Source organism: Scatophagus argus, chromosome 12 (genome assembly GCF_020382885.2).
Source record: "Scatophagus argus isolate fScaArg1 chromosome 12, fScaArg1.pri, whole genome shotgun sequence".
Classification (NCBI taxonomy): Eukaryota; Metazoa; Chordata; class Actinopteri; family Scatophagidae; genus Scatophagus; species Scatophagus argus.
The window spans coordinates 23510475-23527109 of NC_058504.1; the positions used below are offsets into that span (position 1 = coordinate 23510475).

A 16635-nucleotide genomic window follows, 5' to 3' on the forward strand; every position below is an offset into this window, starting at 1 on the left:
CCCTCTACAGGGATGCAATGTTTCCACTTACAGCTAAGTTTGTGCTGAAAAAGAACATTGTGTGTGTAAAAGCCGCTGAGCAGAGACAAAGATGAATGCACAGAAAGTCTGTTTCCATTTGATGTCATCAAAAATGGTCTGCGTTTGTACTTATTTGTGTGCAGAGCTGCAGAAGAGACACGAACAGGAAAAGACTGAACTGACAGAAAAGTTTCAGACTGCTGAGAACATCCTGAAGGTAAAACAAAAAGGAGCAGATCAAAACATCTGACTGGTTGTAAACATGAAGAAATGCGTTTCAGCCTAATCCTGACACCAATTTTCACACTTTTGTGTTTTAAATTTCTGTTGTTATTGAAGGGTAAAGTAGAGGAACTGACAGCAGATCTGCAGGTTTATAATGAGCTGAAAAGGAGAGTTGAAGAATCAATGTTTAAGAAGGACCTGCAGAGAAATATTCAGGTGTGTACAGGTACACTACACGTGTATACATCAGTCCAGTAAGGATTCCTATCATCCATTAAGTGCAACCCATCATGAACAGGAGAAATAAAAACATCCAAACAAAGAGAATCCAAATCCCAAAGAGAAAAAGTGAAATATGAAATATAAATGTGAAATAATAAAGAGAGAGAGAAAGCTGAGAATTCAGAATTTGGATTCTGATTCTGACTTCATAGCATTTGAATCTGAATTCAGCACTAAATCCCAAATAGAGTTTGTACGATGCAACACATTCAGATATTTAGTCCTCATAAGGAAAGGATGGTATTATTAGAGTGTTAACGCTTAGCTCTGTGTGCCCTCCACTCTCCAGGCCCATGGCAGCCCAGGTGCATTCTGGGAGTCTGAGCAGGAGTCTCTGCTCTTTGTCATTGAGATGAAAAGTGAGCGCATGCAAGAACAGAGCAGGAAGCTGCAGCAGATGGAAGCTCTGGTAGGTCCACTGTAGAAACTTTTACTTTTTATTGCTGCCTATTGTCACTGCCTGCAAAGAAAATATTTCTTTTCCACCTAATAATTCCTCTGTTTCCTTTTCCCCTGCTCCCTCCACCTCCTTGATTTTTGTTTTCTTCTTCCTCCTTTTTCTCTCCCGGTTCTCAGATTGAGAAGAACTTGACTTTGGAGGATCAGATCATCCACCTCCTGCAGCAGAATGAGGATCTGAGAGTCCGAATAGACAACTGCCAGACTCTCATTCAGTATGTGCTTCAGTATATGAACAAGTCTCTACTTCCTTACTAACAGCAGCTTATTGTGCATGAATGTGGCGCCACCAGCAGGACAATTCACACCCTGTTTACAGTTTCCTTTGTTTACAGTGCTTTGATGCTTTTTAGAATTAAAAAAAATGGTACACACATCTAAATAAAATGCAGTCTAATACAACTGAACCTCTTAACAACAGTGAAAATGGTTACTGTTCTGTAAGCCTCTTGATTTAAAGCACATAAAATGTAGGAAAATGTAAGAAGAAGAAGAGAAGAAGAATCAGCTTTATTGACAGTATATATATTTTTACATACACACACTGAATTCGTCTTCTGCATTTGACCCATCCTCAGTTGAACACACACATGCAACATCCGGAAAATTACATGCAGTAGATAGAGCAGTAGCAGGATTTTGTTGAAATTAGTATTTCTTAGCTTTGTTACGTGGTAGGCTGTGCAGAGAAGCAAGAAACACCATGGACAGAGAAATGTTGCCTGTTTTCACCTGATCATCCCAAAAAAGAAAAGGTTTTAATCAGATTTTATTAGTTGTTGTCTGATGTAAGTTCTCAATGTGCAGCAAACTTAAAGTTGTTTTAATTGGTAAAACAGATGATTAATATTGACAAATATGTAAAAACATCCCCAAAAGATCGCAAGGAACTCTGCTGTGGTGCCACAAATGCCAGCCAGGTTCTAACTTTGTTCCAATGCAGAACAGAAGTTTTGAATCACCTCTCTTCTGTTTCCTAGGCAGTTATCAAAGGAGCAGCAGGACATGAAGGTTGCACTGGAGAGGCAGGCAGTAATCAACCAGAAGCTTTCTCAGGAAAAAGAGCAGCTGATGTTCAAACTGAGACACAGGGACTCGTGTCCCACCATCCACCTGTCCGCCATGGTGCAGGAGATCGGACCCAGATGACTCTGATCTCATGAACCGTATGTGTGACTCTGTGCAGATAAAACCAGACTGTGTTTGGTTGTACAGCTGCCCATAACTCTCAAGGTAACATGCATTTGGCCCGATTTACCTCTTACTAACTGGGCTTTGAGCTCAAACTGGGCATGTCCTACCAACCACCTGGAGACCAACAGTCATCACAACTCTGCTGTTCTGGGTTTGAGTTTCAGAGCTTTAAGGTGGATCCTGTCGGCATCGGTGCAGAACACCACAAGAATAAATATTCCCAATTTAAACTGCAGCTCACTGGTAAGGCTCTAAAGCTAGCATGTTGTGCAGGTTTACACGGACCCTAGCCGAGTCTAGCCAACAACTAAGTGAGTTTCCAGTGTGTTCCAACTGTTTCCTGGATGTACACTTGCAATCAAAACCAGTCAGCCACAATAGCTAGCTATCTTGCTATCTGCCAGTTAGCAGTTTAGCAAGGAAGCAAAATAATTTAGCATTGTTTATACCATGTCAACATTGTGAATTTGCAAGTTTGTTGAAGTTTGTGAGTTAAGAACTTTATGCTACTTTGCCCCCGTGAACAACTCCACTCATCAAGACGTTCATTTTGGGTCATTCTGCTGTCAAAAAATGTTTGCTACCCACCCTTAGTTACTGCAATCTGAGACTCGCATAATAACTGAATGTGTCATATTTTCTGGTGAAATCTGACATCATGTCATGATTTAGTAAAGGTTTATCATAAACCTTTACTACTTCACACTGACCCCTCAGTCTTTGCTGCATTGAAGCCATAGGAGAAGCCACACTTTTGATTTTTATCAGGGAAAAAATTATTTTGAAACGCTTGTGACGCCTAACCGAAGCACAGTTCATGATTATATCACTGTCTGGGTGTCAGGCACTGAGCAGTTCTGAGTTTAAGTGCCTTGTTCAGTGGCCCACATTTGTGTGGGTAGTTATGGGAACGAGGTGCTTTACTGATCCACTTTTCCCATAACTTGACTATCCTTAAGCTGTACAGCTAGCAGTGAAGCCTCCAGAAGCACTTCAGGTGATTTTTATATTCCACTTCAACTTGGATGCCCATTTGAGGTTCTTCAGGCATCTTATGAGACCCTCAGAAGAAAACATGATTTAAGCAATTCATTGAGGACCCCTTCAGGTTTCCCTCTGATTGCAAACTAGGACCTTTTAAAGGTGACTCTTGCTCAAAATATTCAGAGGTTCACCTTATATACCTGGCCACACTCCTAGGATGTTCAAGTATGTAAACCCTACAAACGAAGGAATTTAAAAATTTAGACCTCATCAACTGTGATTTTACTCATTTTCTGATTGCATGCTGTTACAAATGACTCTTGGCTTTTTATTGTCGAGCTCTCTTTATTGCTGCTGTCGGGAGACAACACCAGTTTACTTTCACTGTCAAATCTGATTTCCAGCATTCAGGAGCTGTAAGAACAAAGTGTTTTCTGAGCTGTTACTGTGCTAACTTTACTGTTAGCACATTAGCTTTCAGCACAAATTACAGCTGAAAAACTTTGATTGGAACAATCTGTGTCCAGTGTTTAGCTCTTGTGGTAAACATCTTACAGTTACAGCAGTGCTGTTTTACATTTTTCAACCACAGAAAAATTTTGTCAGGTGTGCAATGAGTTTTAAATTCTAATTAGGGTGCTAATGTGTCTGCAGACCTTTTCGACCTGGTCATATTAGAGAATGACTTGTAGTTGGTGCTGGGGTTCAGTGTCAGTGACATAGTACAACTTTTGTAGAGCAGGTTGTTCGGCTACAATGGCTGGAAGAGCAAACTGTAGAGCTAATTTAAAAAGCCATCCTAGCTGGTAAGCTATCAAACAAGACTGAATAATGTTTCTTGACTGTGCTTCAAAACTAGCCATGTACAGCAGGGTGCCAAGCTAGCTATCTTGCTGGTATATAAAACTGTTTGACTACTATGGCTGGAGGGCTAATGAATTATGTGCTTGTTAGCTGGTAACATACTCAAGATAACTCTCAGAGTTAGCTTAGCCAGAGTTACTTAAGTACTAGATAACAAACCAAACACACACTATTGTACTGTACCAGAAACCTCTGAAGACTGCATGTTATACACAAGCAAAACAGGGTTATGTGAAACTAAATTATGTGACTTGGCTAATGTGATTGTGGACTGTTCCGCTCTTTGCTCACAGGTCAGCATTGTCGAAGCAGGAACTGAACAGGGTTGCGAAGTCTCGTTACCCATTCAGAGCTGTGTTTACTGTCAGTTTTTCACTGTTGATGTTTAAAGCATAGTTAAAGTTTTACTTGATAAACAATCACAGAACAATCATCACTGTATACATCTTGCCTTAAAAAAATTCAATAGCTATCAGTTCAGATGTATTAAGTCTTCTTAAAGATGTGAAAATAATGCCGTTTTAGTTCTTTTTTTAATGAGATGATGGATTTATGGATTTGATCTTTTGTATTGTCAAAAAAAAAAAACCTTTGTCAGTGTTTTGACAACTCTTTCTCCTTACGCACCAGCACTTTGACCAGTATTTTACCAGGAGTTTATTTTAGAGAGATTTTTCCATGTTGTATGGTTTTGAAATTGCTCATCTTCTCATGTCTGAAAACTTTCTTGGCTGGATTGAAAGCCAGCAGTAACTTTTTTGTTTTTGGTGTGACTAAATAAAAACTGCAACTAAAACTGACTTTGTTTGTATTGACAAAAATGCAGTAACGGAAAATTGAAAACAGTGATGAGTACAGTGCCTTTTATCCTTAGCCTTGTTTGTTAAGATAGATACAGCATGTAAAGCAAGTAAAATCTTTCAACATTGTTTCTGTTGCTGACTATTTGTTGTCCCAGTTGAAGGTTAGAGCCGCCTCAAATCAGATCATGTGTCTGCACTGAAAGTGGTGTACACAGATCTGTCCCTAATGAAATTAATAGCACATTTAAAAGTTTTTATTCACACCTCTGCAGGTCAGAGTTCCCCAATGATGAAACGCTGATGTCACACTTTTTGCACAGCTGACTCCCCCCATGGTTTCAGGAGAAGTCACCAGATGCCCACTAGATGTTCTGTCTCTGTCACTCAACTTAGCTTAGTTTAGTGTCCTCTGCCTCTCCCGCCTTTGCAAGGTGTGTGAGATGTTTAGCTACTCCTCTGCCTCCTTTAGTGAGAGTGAGATGTGTAGAAAGTGTACCTTATTCCCGAGCAGCCGGGAAGTCAGAAAGGTTGGGTGGCAGTTCGAAAGAAGCGTAGCCCGAAACAAAGGCCCAGGGTTCTCCACCAGCCGCTTCAAGTGATTCTGTTTTGTGCTACGTGAAGCCGACACCAGTGACTATAGTCAAATGAATCCCGGGAGCCAGAGCGGGCAACATAGAGGGTAACTCAAAGCTGCTGGCGAGAGATGAGCGTAAATATAGTAAGATTGTAATTCACGCCGGCGTTAATGACACTCGGCTACACCAGTTGGAGGTCACCAAAGTTAACATGGAGTCGTCGTGTATTTCGACAAAAATCATGTTGGACTCTGTAGCGTTCTCTGGTCCCCTCCCGAATCTGACCAGTGATGACATGTTTAGCCACATGTCATCGCTCCGTCTCTGGCTGTCATGGTGGTGTCCAGAAAACAAAGTGGCCTTTATAGATAATTGGGAAACCTTCTGGGGAAAACCTGGCGTTATTAGCAGAGACGGCATTCCTCCCACCTGGGGTGGTGCGGCTCTTATTTCTACCAATATAGCCAAGTTTATTAAACGACCAACCCCCTCGAAGCACAGGCCGAGGAGGAGTGGCAGTGATCCACCGCTCCAGTCTTCAGATTAACCCCAAACCTAAATCTATCCATAGTTCATTTGAGAGTCTCACTCTCAGCCTGTCTCACCAAAACCGGTCAGAAAAGCCAGTTTTATTAGCTGTTGTGTATCACCCACCTGCTGCTGCTTACTCAGAGTTCCTGTGTGAGTTTTTGGACTTCTTATCTAGTTTAGTGCTCAGTACAGATAAAGTCATTATAGTGGGTGACTTTAACATTCATATGGATGTTGACTCTGACAGTCTTAAGACAGCCTTTAGTTCACTCTTAGATTCAATAGGTTTCCTTCAGATAGTAAATGAACCAACACACTGCCACAATCACACACTCGATCTGGTTCTCGGGCGGCACGGTGGTGCAGTGGTTAGCGCTGTCGCCTCATAGCAAGAGGGTCCCAGGTTCTAATCCCGGTCTGGGCCCTTCTATGTGGAGTTTGCATGTTCTCCCTGTGCCTGCGTGGGTTTTCTCCGGGTACTCCGCCTTCCTCCCACGATACCAAAAACATGCACATTAGGTTAATTGGCTACTCTAAATTGCCCCTAGGTGTGAGTGTGAGAGTGTGTGGTTGTCTGTCTTTGTCTGTTGGCCCTGCGATTGACTGGCAACCAGTCCAGGGTGAACCCCGCCTCTCGCCCGTAGTCAGCTGGGATAGGCTCCAGCTCCCCCGCGACCCTGACGGATAAGCGGTATAGAAAATGGATGGATGGATCTGGTTCTCACCTAGGACCTACAAACTGAGAACCTGTTAGTTTCCCCTCAAAACCCTCTCCTTTCAGACCATTCACTTATAACCTTTGAGCTAACTCTAACAGACTTTACAGCAGACCTCTCTGAGAATAGTGTAGACAGATTTAGGAATGCAATCCCATCACAGCTCCCTTCAGCACCATGTACCAGTACAACAGAGTGTACTGATTTAAATATTACTCCTGCAGGAATTGATTGTCAACAACATTGCAGCCACATTACACACAGTTTTAGATATGGTTGTCCCACTGAAAAAGAGAGTTACAAATCATAGGAGGCTAGCCTCTTGGTGTAATTCAAATATCTGAACACTGAAGCAAACATCGAGATGGATGGAGAGGAAGTGGTACTCCTCCAAATCAGTTGAATCCCAGAGGGCCTGGAGAAATAGTTTATTGACTTTAAAAGGGCCCTTCGTAAAGCCAGAACAGCTTATTATTCATCATTAATAGAGCAAAACAAGAACAACCCGACCAGATCTTCTGAATGTCAGTGCTGCCTTTCACACTGGATCACAGCATTTTATTACACAGGTTAGAACATAAGACTAGGATCACAGCACTAGGCTGGTTTAAATCATATTTATCAGATAGATTTCACTTCTTTCACATTGATGATGTTTCCTCTTCACATATAAGAGTTAATCACTGTGTTCCACAGGGTCACAGGCTCAGGCTAATCCTGTTCACTATACATGCTTCCACTAAGAAATATTATTCAGAAACATGGCATAAACTTTCATTGTTATGCTGATGACACTCAGCTGTACTTATCCTTAAAGCCTGAAGAAACAGAGCCGTTAGCCAGACTCCAGGCATGTCTTAAGGACATAAAGGACTGGATGACCTCCAATTTTTTATTATTAAACTCAGACAAAACTGAGGTCATTGTTTTAGGCCCCAAACATCTCAGAACTAGAATAGCTGATAATATTCTCTCTCTGGACAGCATTACTTCAGCCTCCAGTACAAATTTGAGGAACCTTTGCATTATCGAGGTTCCATTATTGATGGTATCAATTTCATTTATCCATCACATTAAACAGATCTCTAAGACGACCTTCTTTCACCTCCGTAATATTGCTAAGATTGAAAGTGTGACAATAGGTATCTATCAGTCCTTTCACCACACTTTCAGTTACAGTTACAGTCACTTCTTGACATACAGCTATAGGTAGAATAGGGCTGACTAACTGTTAGTCTTTAATCTCTATTCCCCCACCTCCTCTTCTCTTCTTCCTCTCCCCTCCTCTCCTCTCATCAGGTCGACCTATGATCCATTATTTTACGTCACTGACTATGTGTCCAGTTTTCCTTGTAGTTTTGTGTCTCTCCCTCCCTTTCTTTCTCTCTCTGTATCTTTCTGCAGGTCTCTCTCCATCCAGATCTACATGCTGACCTGCATCCGGCCCTTTGACAAACCCAGTGTCTTCTGTCAACATCTGCCTATGTCACTCTTCTATGTAGTGCTAGTATAATTAACTTGAACAACATATCAGCTAAAAAACAAATAAATACAGTACATAGTTTTTCAGCATTCCAATTATAACAACCTGTCATGTTTGTCTTTCGTAATGTATGATGTTTATTGCATGTATGTTTCTCTCTCTCTCTCTTTCATCCTCTCTGTTCTGTCTACCTCTTCTTCCCCCCTTCACCCAGCTGACTATCAGCAGGATGGTTCTCCCTTGTGAGCCTGGTCCTGCTCAAGGGTTCTTCCTGTTAAAAGGGAGTTTTTCCTAGCCACTGTCTCAGGGGGTTCAGGCTCTGGGTTTCTGTAAAGCACTTAGAGACAATTTTGATTGTAAAAGGTGCTGTGTAAATAAAATTAAATTGAATTAAAGCTGGGTTACAATGGATCATGTCATCAGGAAGGCTTGTTATGTCAAATTTACAGTGTTATTAGTGGGCTGCAAGCATGCATAAATTCCTTCTCTGATTCACATCCCCACAGAGCAGCTGGTTCCAACTCGAGATGAATTCATGTATCTCCTCTTTGCCCCATACTCTCGTATATAGTATCCTACCCTTCTCTCCTTAACTACTACTACTAATCCTATAGTAATTGCCACTCTGAGGATGTGGGCACCTTGCATGACACCTTGCATGGCACACTTTCTCGATCAACCCTTTTTGAAATAATTATCTTTTTTTTTTCTTTTTTTACCATCTAGGATGGACCCTGGATTCTCATTTTTAGCAAGACATGGTTTGCGTTGCTTAGAGGACTTGGATAGGTCATTTGCTAATTTTTAACAACTGGGCAACCAGCTTAAACGTGGTGTTGCTGATTTCTTCTGATACTTACAGCAACAGAATTTTGCAAGAATCCACTCAACTACGTTTCCTAATTCCGCTGGCCAGTGGTCCTGATAATATTCTTTGTGTCCTGACCTTATCCAAACATCATGTCTCTTTTATTATAGGGAAAATTAAAGCCAACTGGGAGAACAAGCTGCAGTCTACTTTCTCTGACCAATTTTGGGAGATGTCCTTGTTCATATATTTATTTTATTATTCATTAGAACTGTCACTGTCTACATTACTGTTAACACCATTTCCCTATTCTATTCTATTCTAATTTTGTAAAATGTTACATGGTATGTTGTTATTTTTCCTCAACTTTTCTACGGTCTCATTGCTGTCAATTCTACCGTTAAAACTGAAATGCTACACAACTGTCTTGTTATTTAACATGTTTCTATTTGTTTCATATGCTTTTCAAATAAAATGTTCTGACATAAAAACAGCACCACAGGTAAGACGAAGAATATATCATTTTGATCAAACTGTCCTTTGTAATAGGCCTGTATTATCCTGATTATACTTGTACTACATTTACAATGCAGTTACCTTTACTTCAGAAAAGAATTTGAATATTTCATCACTGATCAAAACAAGCAATTTCAGTACCAGGTTGTGTAGTACACATGTATGACCACTAGACAGCAGCAGAGGACAGTTTAGTTAGTTGGGATATTTCTTCTGTTGCTGGGCTTGAACCTGTGAGCTTCTTTGACAGGGAAACCTGCAAGCTGTTTATGGACAGATTTATACCATCAACTGTCACAGCAGTTCTTCTTCTTCAGTTTTACTTGCAGCCTCCTGCACCACTGATCCCAGTTCAAAACTCCAGTTTGCAGAGGTGGAGAACAGTGAGCCGCAGTCAACTTAATCTTGACCCCTGGTGATAATTTTTACAGATTTTTACTATTCATTTTGTTTTCTGTAATTAGTAACTGAATGATGTTGTGATATTCGCAGCTCTGACAGCCTGCTGACAACATGCAACAACAGCAACATGACAGATCACCTCATTATTATAACAAGGCAACAAACTGGGATCAACATGATGACATCACAACAAAAACCTGATGCACAGTGAGGCTGTGAGATAATTTAATATCTGTTAGTCACCTGCAGGGAGTGATGCAGCCCACTAGTGGTCAGCACTACAACCTGAGGAGGAAAAGCAAGATTTCTTTAAGTTTATCAGATTCGATGCACATTTTATGACCAAATAGATGCCAAACCATTTCATATATGTTACAGAAATACAAATAATTTATTTTAAAGCATGCTAGTGACATGGCTAAAATATTCCCCCAAGAATGAGATGTAAGAACTTTGTGATCTGCTAATTTTCCATCTAATGCCATCATCAGGTCAACATTTTAATGTGTCCAATACTTTGGTTTGTGACGTACACACAGGACTGATGAGCTCCAGCCTCAACTGCACTGCACAACTGCAAACGTTAGCATGCTAAGACACCAAGGTGGTAAACATCATCCCTGCTAGATAGTAGGATGTTTCACATTGATATTACTTCCACACAGTATATGCCCACATACCAATCATAACTGCTGTTATAGCACTTAGTACATATAAAACATGCTTTACCATTTTATATTGACAGGAAATATGACAACATGGGTGATATGTGAGATATCACTAACAACTAAACTACAAGTGTTTTTCTGAAGATTCAACATCATTTGTTTCCCAAACCACCATCCAGTTTGATTTTTATTCAGAATCAGTGGTGGAACGCGATCTCTGGTGCACTTTACTTAAAGTATACTACTTTTGAAAATCTTGTACATTTTATTATATAATGTTAATATAAATATTAGAAATATTGTGTTACAAGCCTGAGTTTGTGCATGAGGTTGAGAGATACCGGTATAGATATAGTTGGGATCATCTCAGCTTGAGCTCTGGAACCAACCTCCTTGAGAGGGGTTGCACTCTCTTTTCTAGAGTTGCAGAGGCAGGGGGCAGGTGCGGGATTACTTAAAGCCCCCCGGCTCTCTGCCTGCATGTTGGTAGTTTATCCCAATGAACAAAGGGGTTGCTTCCCTGCGCCTCCAGGTCAGGAAACGGGGTCCTGATTGTGGTTGGTGTATATACACCAAACGACAGTTCAGTACCCACCAGTGGCGTTGCTAGACTTACAGCTCAGCTGGGGCGCAGGCCCCTACTCCCAATCCCGCTCTTGTACCAACATGTTTTCTTTTGTGCCTGGTGCGTATGAGCTATACTGCTATGTGCTGTACCAGCTTCCCTTGGATAGGTCATTGTTATGCTTAGCTCATATTATAATCTGAAACTAAAAAACATCTTCCCCAGGAATTTGAGCATCTGAACTTTGTGTTTGTTCATCTTTTGAGCATTAAACTGTAAAATCTATTTTTGTGCTGTGTTGTTTTGTTTTGTATTTTATTTGGTTAATTTATAGGGTCACAAGGCTTTGTGCATATATAGGATGAATGAAACTGGGGACTACAAACGAGACAGCACAGCAATTGTGTGAAAGACAGTGAGCAGGCTAGGATAGTCTTGCTAGCTCGGGATGTAAAGGATATTCAAGAACTCTAAGTTGAGGAAGACATCAGAGCATCATGTCAGACTGAAAGAGAATTAGCCTTTTTGCCCATGTCACTGCACATTGAGAAGATGAAGTGCATTGGTTTATTTAACCTGTATTTTGATTCTGACGCTTCATGTTGTCTGCAAACAACCTGGGCTACAGGTAAACTGAATTTGTTGCTTGGGAAGCAGCGCGGTCAAATACGCTACACACTATGCTTGTTCGAGATAAGGCGAGCAGAACTGATTGCCAGCGATCACAGCAAAGGTATTGGTTTAGAAGTTGATGCAACTATATGACGTTTCATACATACTTTTTTTGTTGAATTGGAGATATTTTAATTTTATTTGAATGATTTTAGATAGATAGATAGATAGATACTTTATTGATCCTGAGGAAAATTCAATGCTTATCCTGTTAACAGAATACATGTTGGGTGGTTCATGGTGACATTTAGTCAGCAGTAGTAGAAAGGATAAATTCATTCATATTATAATCTACATACAGTATATCTTAGTTGTACACACAGGCCAGAATCAGATCTAACAAGATGCTTCCGTGACTTCCTGTGCAGACTGAAGGCTGCTGGAAACTTTCCGAGTTGACCGGAGCCGTTATGAACCACCTACAAAAGTCATTCAACAATCTTTTAGTTTTTATGAGATCATGGTTCTGTTTAAAAACTTACTTCTGTCACATCATGTTATTATACTGCACTGTGCTTGGCGTGCCACCACATGGGTAGCTGCATGCACATTATAGTTTACCTGTTACTGAACACACACACTGACGTGCATAACACAGTCACACAGAGTGCAGAATGTGCATGCATTTCTATTTAAAGTTAAAAACTATGTTGCAACACTTTGAAGTAGAAAAATAAAAACTGTTTCCCCGATATTGTGAATCTAAATTGCACTGCCGTTGTTTGTTGAAAATTGAACATGAGATTTTACTGGGGCACGTGGAAAGTAAAAGGGGTCAGGTGATGCTCCACAGCAGTGGTGCCCCGGAGATGGATGTGATCTGTCCTGAGTTTCCCAAGGCTCTGGATGTTGAAGGACACAACTCTGCAACATTGCATGATCATCAGGAACATTGTCTTTTGGAGTGGCAGACCAGGATATGTTCCAACTATAGAGGGATCACACTCCTCAGCCTCCCTTGGAAAGTCTATGCCAGGGTTGTTGGCATAGACAAAGGAGAGTCTGTCCGTTGGTTGAACCTTGGATTCGAGAGGAACAATGCAGATTTCGTCTTGGCGTGGAACACTGGTCCAGCTCTACAGCCTCCGAAGGGTGCTGGAGGGGAGAGTCTGCCCATCCAGTCCACATGTGTTTCATGGACTTGGAAAAGGCTTACAACTGTGTCGTTCAAAGTATCCTGTGGAGGGTTCTCTGGGAATATGGATGGGATGGTCCGTTGCTACTGGTGTTTTGATCTCTGTATTGTGTGAGAGCCTTGTTCGCATTGTTGGCAATAAGTCAAACTCATTCCCAGTCAGAATTTCTATACGTAGCCAAGTGGTGGAGGGTTTCAGGTTTGGTGACCTTAGGATTCTGTCTCTGTTTTTTTGCAAATGATGTGATCCTATAGGGGTCATTGAACAGTGATCTCCAGCTCGCACTGGGACATTTTGCGGCCAAGTGTGAAGCAGCTGAGATGAAGCTCAGCACCTCTAAGTCAAAGGCCCCATGGTTCTTAGCCAGAAAGGAGTGAATTGCCCACTCTGAGTCAGAAAAGTGGAGGGGTTCAAGTATCTCAGGGTCTCATTCACAAGCGAGTGAAAAATGAAGAGGGAGATTGACAGGTGGATCAGGGCAGCATCTGCTGTGATGTGGATGTCGTTCCAGTCTGTTCTGGTGAAGAGTCGAAACGAGTTTCCTCCACAAGGTGGTTGGGCTCAGCCTTAGAGATAGGATGAGGAGCTCAGAGTAGAGGCACTGTTCCTCCACATCATGCCTCCTCAATGTTTCCCTTTCAGGCATGTCCATCTGGCCCCGACACGTATCCAGGACACGATGGAGGGACTATGTGTCTCACTCATGCCTTGGTGGAAGCTGGTGGAAGTGGCAAGACAGAGGACAGTCTGGGCTTCCCTGCTGAGACTGTTGCCCCCACGACCCAGACCCAGATAAGTGATAGATCCTGTTTTAGTGTCATTAGTCTGCCTCACAGGTAGATACAGCCTAATGTGTGTGTGTGTGCGTGTGTGCATGTGTGTGAGACCCAGACACTACATACTGAGGCCCAGGAGGTACAACACCTCTGACCTGCAGTTTAAGAATGCTGCTCTAAGTGTGTGTGTATGAAGCGCTGAATGGAGGTAAAGGGATCAGTGCATCAGTGGCTGTTTGACAAGCTGAGACAATACCTGAAACCCTGCTGAGTGTGTGTGTGTGAGTGTGTGTTAGCCATGGGTCACAGCCTCTGCTGTCATGTCACAGTGTTCCCATGGCACTTCACAGCCACCTGGAAACACCTGAGGCAGTGAGAAGAGTGTGAGTGCGTGACCAGACAAATGAACAACAGTGATAGAAAAGATAGACAAATGAAGATCAATGGAAGAGTGGAAAAGAAAAAAAAATTTAAATATGAACATATGAAATCAGAGTCTGTGAACAGTCAGTGTGACAGTGAAAAGTCAGTGTGTTTGAGCGAAGCCCTGAGCCATCACGGAGCAACGGTGGTGGCAGCAGTTCCACATCAGTAGAGCCGCTGCTGGTGGATATGAGCTGTTTTTAAGACGGATATCAAAAGTATTATTATTATTATTGTTATTCTTCTTATTATTATTAGTAGAAGTATGTGTCCAAATACTACAAGATAATGGCCACAGATTGTTTGACACAACGTACTGAGAATGTGTTCTTCTTGATGGGACTGATGAGAAGAACTGAAACTGTTGGTTGTATGCTTAGTTTAGCGGCTACAGTAAAGATTTCAGCTTACAAAAAGCTGCAAATGAATCTTTTCAAATCATTTTCAGATCTCTTGTCTTCTGGCGACTTGGATTACGCCAGACAAGCTGTATGGACCCATTTTATGTTTTTTTTTTAAGGTTGTTTCATTAAAACCAGTGTCCAGCTTTCTCAGTTGTTTAGCAGGATGCTACAGCATGCCGGTGAGCATTTTTGGGCGAACTGTTCTTTAAAAATAAAATAAAGACTCAGTGTCCTGCTTATCCATTCCAAACTTTGCCAGAAACCCCTTTTTTCGTTTCTGTTTTTGTAGTTTACTGCTGTGAGTCTTTGTGGAGCTGAAATAAAACAGCATGCTGAACATGAAAAAGAACCAGCACCAAGCTGAAGCCATGTTTGACCTTCCTGCAGCTGCTCCTCCTCGCCCAATTAAATGTGATCTTTGTGAAAAGCAAAATGAAAGCTGAGGTGACATCCATCGACTGATCTACTGTATCATCGCTGAGCTGCATCACTCTTACTCCACTTTCCCCCTTTACATTTTTAAGTGCCCTTTTCACGTGGAACATAAAGACAAGAGATTAGAAGTGGAAAAAAGAAATTTGCAGTTATTTCCTGTTAATATCTTTGCCTTGTTGGGCTCTAATGAGAGGAGTCGCCCCTTCACTTTCAAGAGGGCTTAGCAGCAGTTAGCTGGCTCCAGGCTGCAGGGACAATAATCACATTTTAACTCAGACTCACACCCTGAGCCCGCACAATAACTCACACCACTTAATTCCTCCTTTCAGAGCCGGCACTAAAACGCCAGAGGCAGAATTAATAGATGCTAATGGCCGCCTCCAATCAAAGCTGAGCAGGATCCAAATCTGCCAGTGAGGCCTATTAATTAACATATGGAGGGGGTGGAGGCACACATACTGAGGCAGGACTGGGAGGAAAAAGGGGCTCCACGGTTCACATGGGCCTCCGCCGGGCAGCTTATTCAAGTTGGAGGCAGGGGGTCTTTGTGGAGCTTCCCGGGCCACAATTAGAGACTCCTGAATGGGCTGGCATTTGTTCCCCAGGTCCAAAAGCTGCACAGGAAGGGCCGAGTCCGGACTGCATGGGTCGAATCAAACGTCCAAATGTGTCTGATAGGCAGAGCAACGAGAGTAAAAGGTGGCGGCGACACGTGTCAAAAAAAACATGACATCACAATTAAAAATGTTTTTCTTTGTTTGAAGAAATGATCAGTAACATTTCAGTGTTCTGAGTGTTCCCTGCTGAATGTCCTGTACGTTTTATTAAGACAGAGAACCTGCATCCCGCTTGTTGACACACTTTGTTGAGGACAGACAACTGGGTTTAGTGTGATATTTGAAAAGTCAACACTTTTCAAGTCATTGTTGACTTCTTCAACATATAAATCATTTTAGTGCCGAAACACAAACATAAAATCATGAATTGTGTTGGAGTTTGATATGGTGTCCAATAGGGTGGTCATGTTGGGGCTGATTGGTGTATATGTCTCTGTACTGTCAACACACGTTGTCTGTTCAGTATGAGCTCTATCTTAAGACTAAAAAATCTGTTTGTGTCCCATGTTTTAGGTTTCAGCTGGCCTTCAGGCCTCTGTTGAGGAAAAGCTGCATGAAACCTTTATTATACCAAGTCCTCAGATCAAAACAGAGCCAGAACAGTCTCCAAGGTAAGCCTACAATAAAACATTGGCATTGTGAGTTTTATGTTCCAGACCACTTGGCTCATTTTAGTCACCATTGGTGACACTTTTTGGGTGTCTTTTTGGACATTTTGAACAACACATCATGAGAATTTTCCACCTTATTTGTGGTAACAATATATATATATAATTTTAATAAAAAGTGGGTTTTTTTGTGCCTGAACTAATCAGACCTTCAGCAACATATTTGCAGAATATCCTGCATTGTAACAGTATTTAGAGTGGTTGATTGAAGCTCACAGTGTGTTTCACTGTCAAACAAAACGGTGACTAAAAAAAACAGCTTCTTCCTCCTCATGGAGCCGACTTGCTGTCTCGTACGTTCCTGAATTGTGAGAACGGACAGACAGGCAGATGGCCAGTCACTGTGGATCAGTGGATGAAGGAGGGAAGAAGTACATCAGTGTTTTGCTTCAGTAAAAGTAGAAATAC

At 41.7% G+C, this 16635-nt stretch overlaps 1 protein-coding gene across 1 annotated transcript in view; it reads left to right on the top strand.

Annotated features, from left to right (window-relative positions):
• The window catches only part of ccdc69 (coiled-coil domain containing 69), a 28320-nt gene extending 23495 nt beyond the window's left edge, over positions 1-4825 (top strand). The window contains exons 5-9 of the mRNA XM_046406229.1: positions 165-238; positions 361-462; positions 818-937; positions 1105-1202; positions 1968-4825. Of these exons, the coding sequence (XP_046262185.1) occupies positions 165-238; positions 361-462; positions 818-937; positions 1105-1202; positions 1968-2136 (563 nt within the window). The 3' untranslated portion in view covers positions 2137-4825. The remainder of the gene's footprint in view (positions 1-164; positions 239-360; positions 463-817; positions 938-1104; positions 1203-1967) is intronic.
• Positions 4826-16635: the final 11810 nt, after the last annotated feature.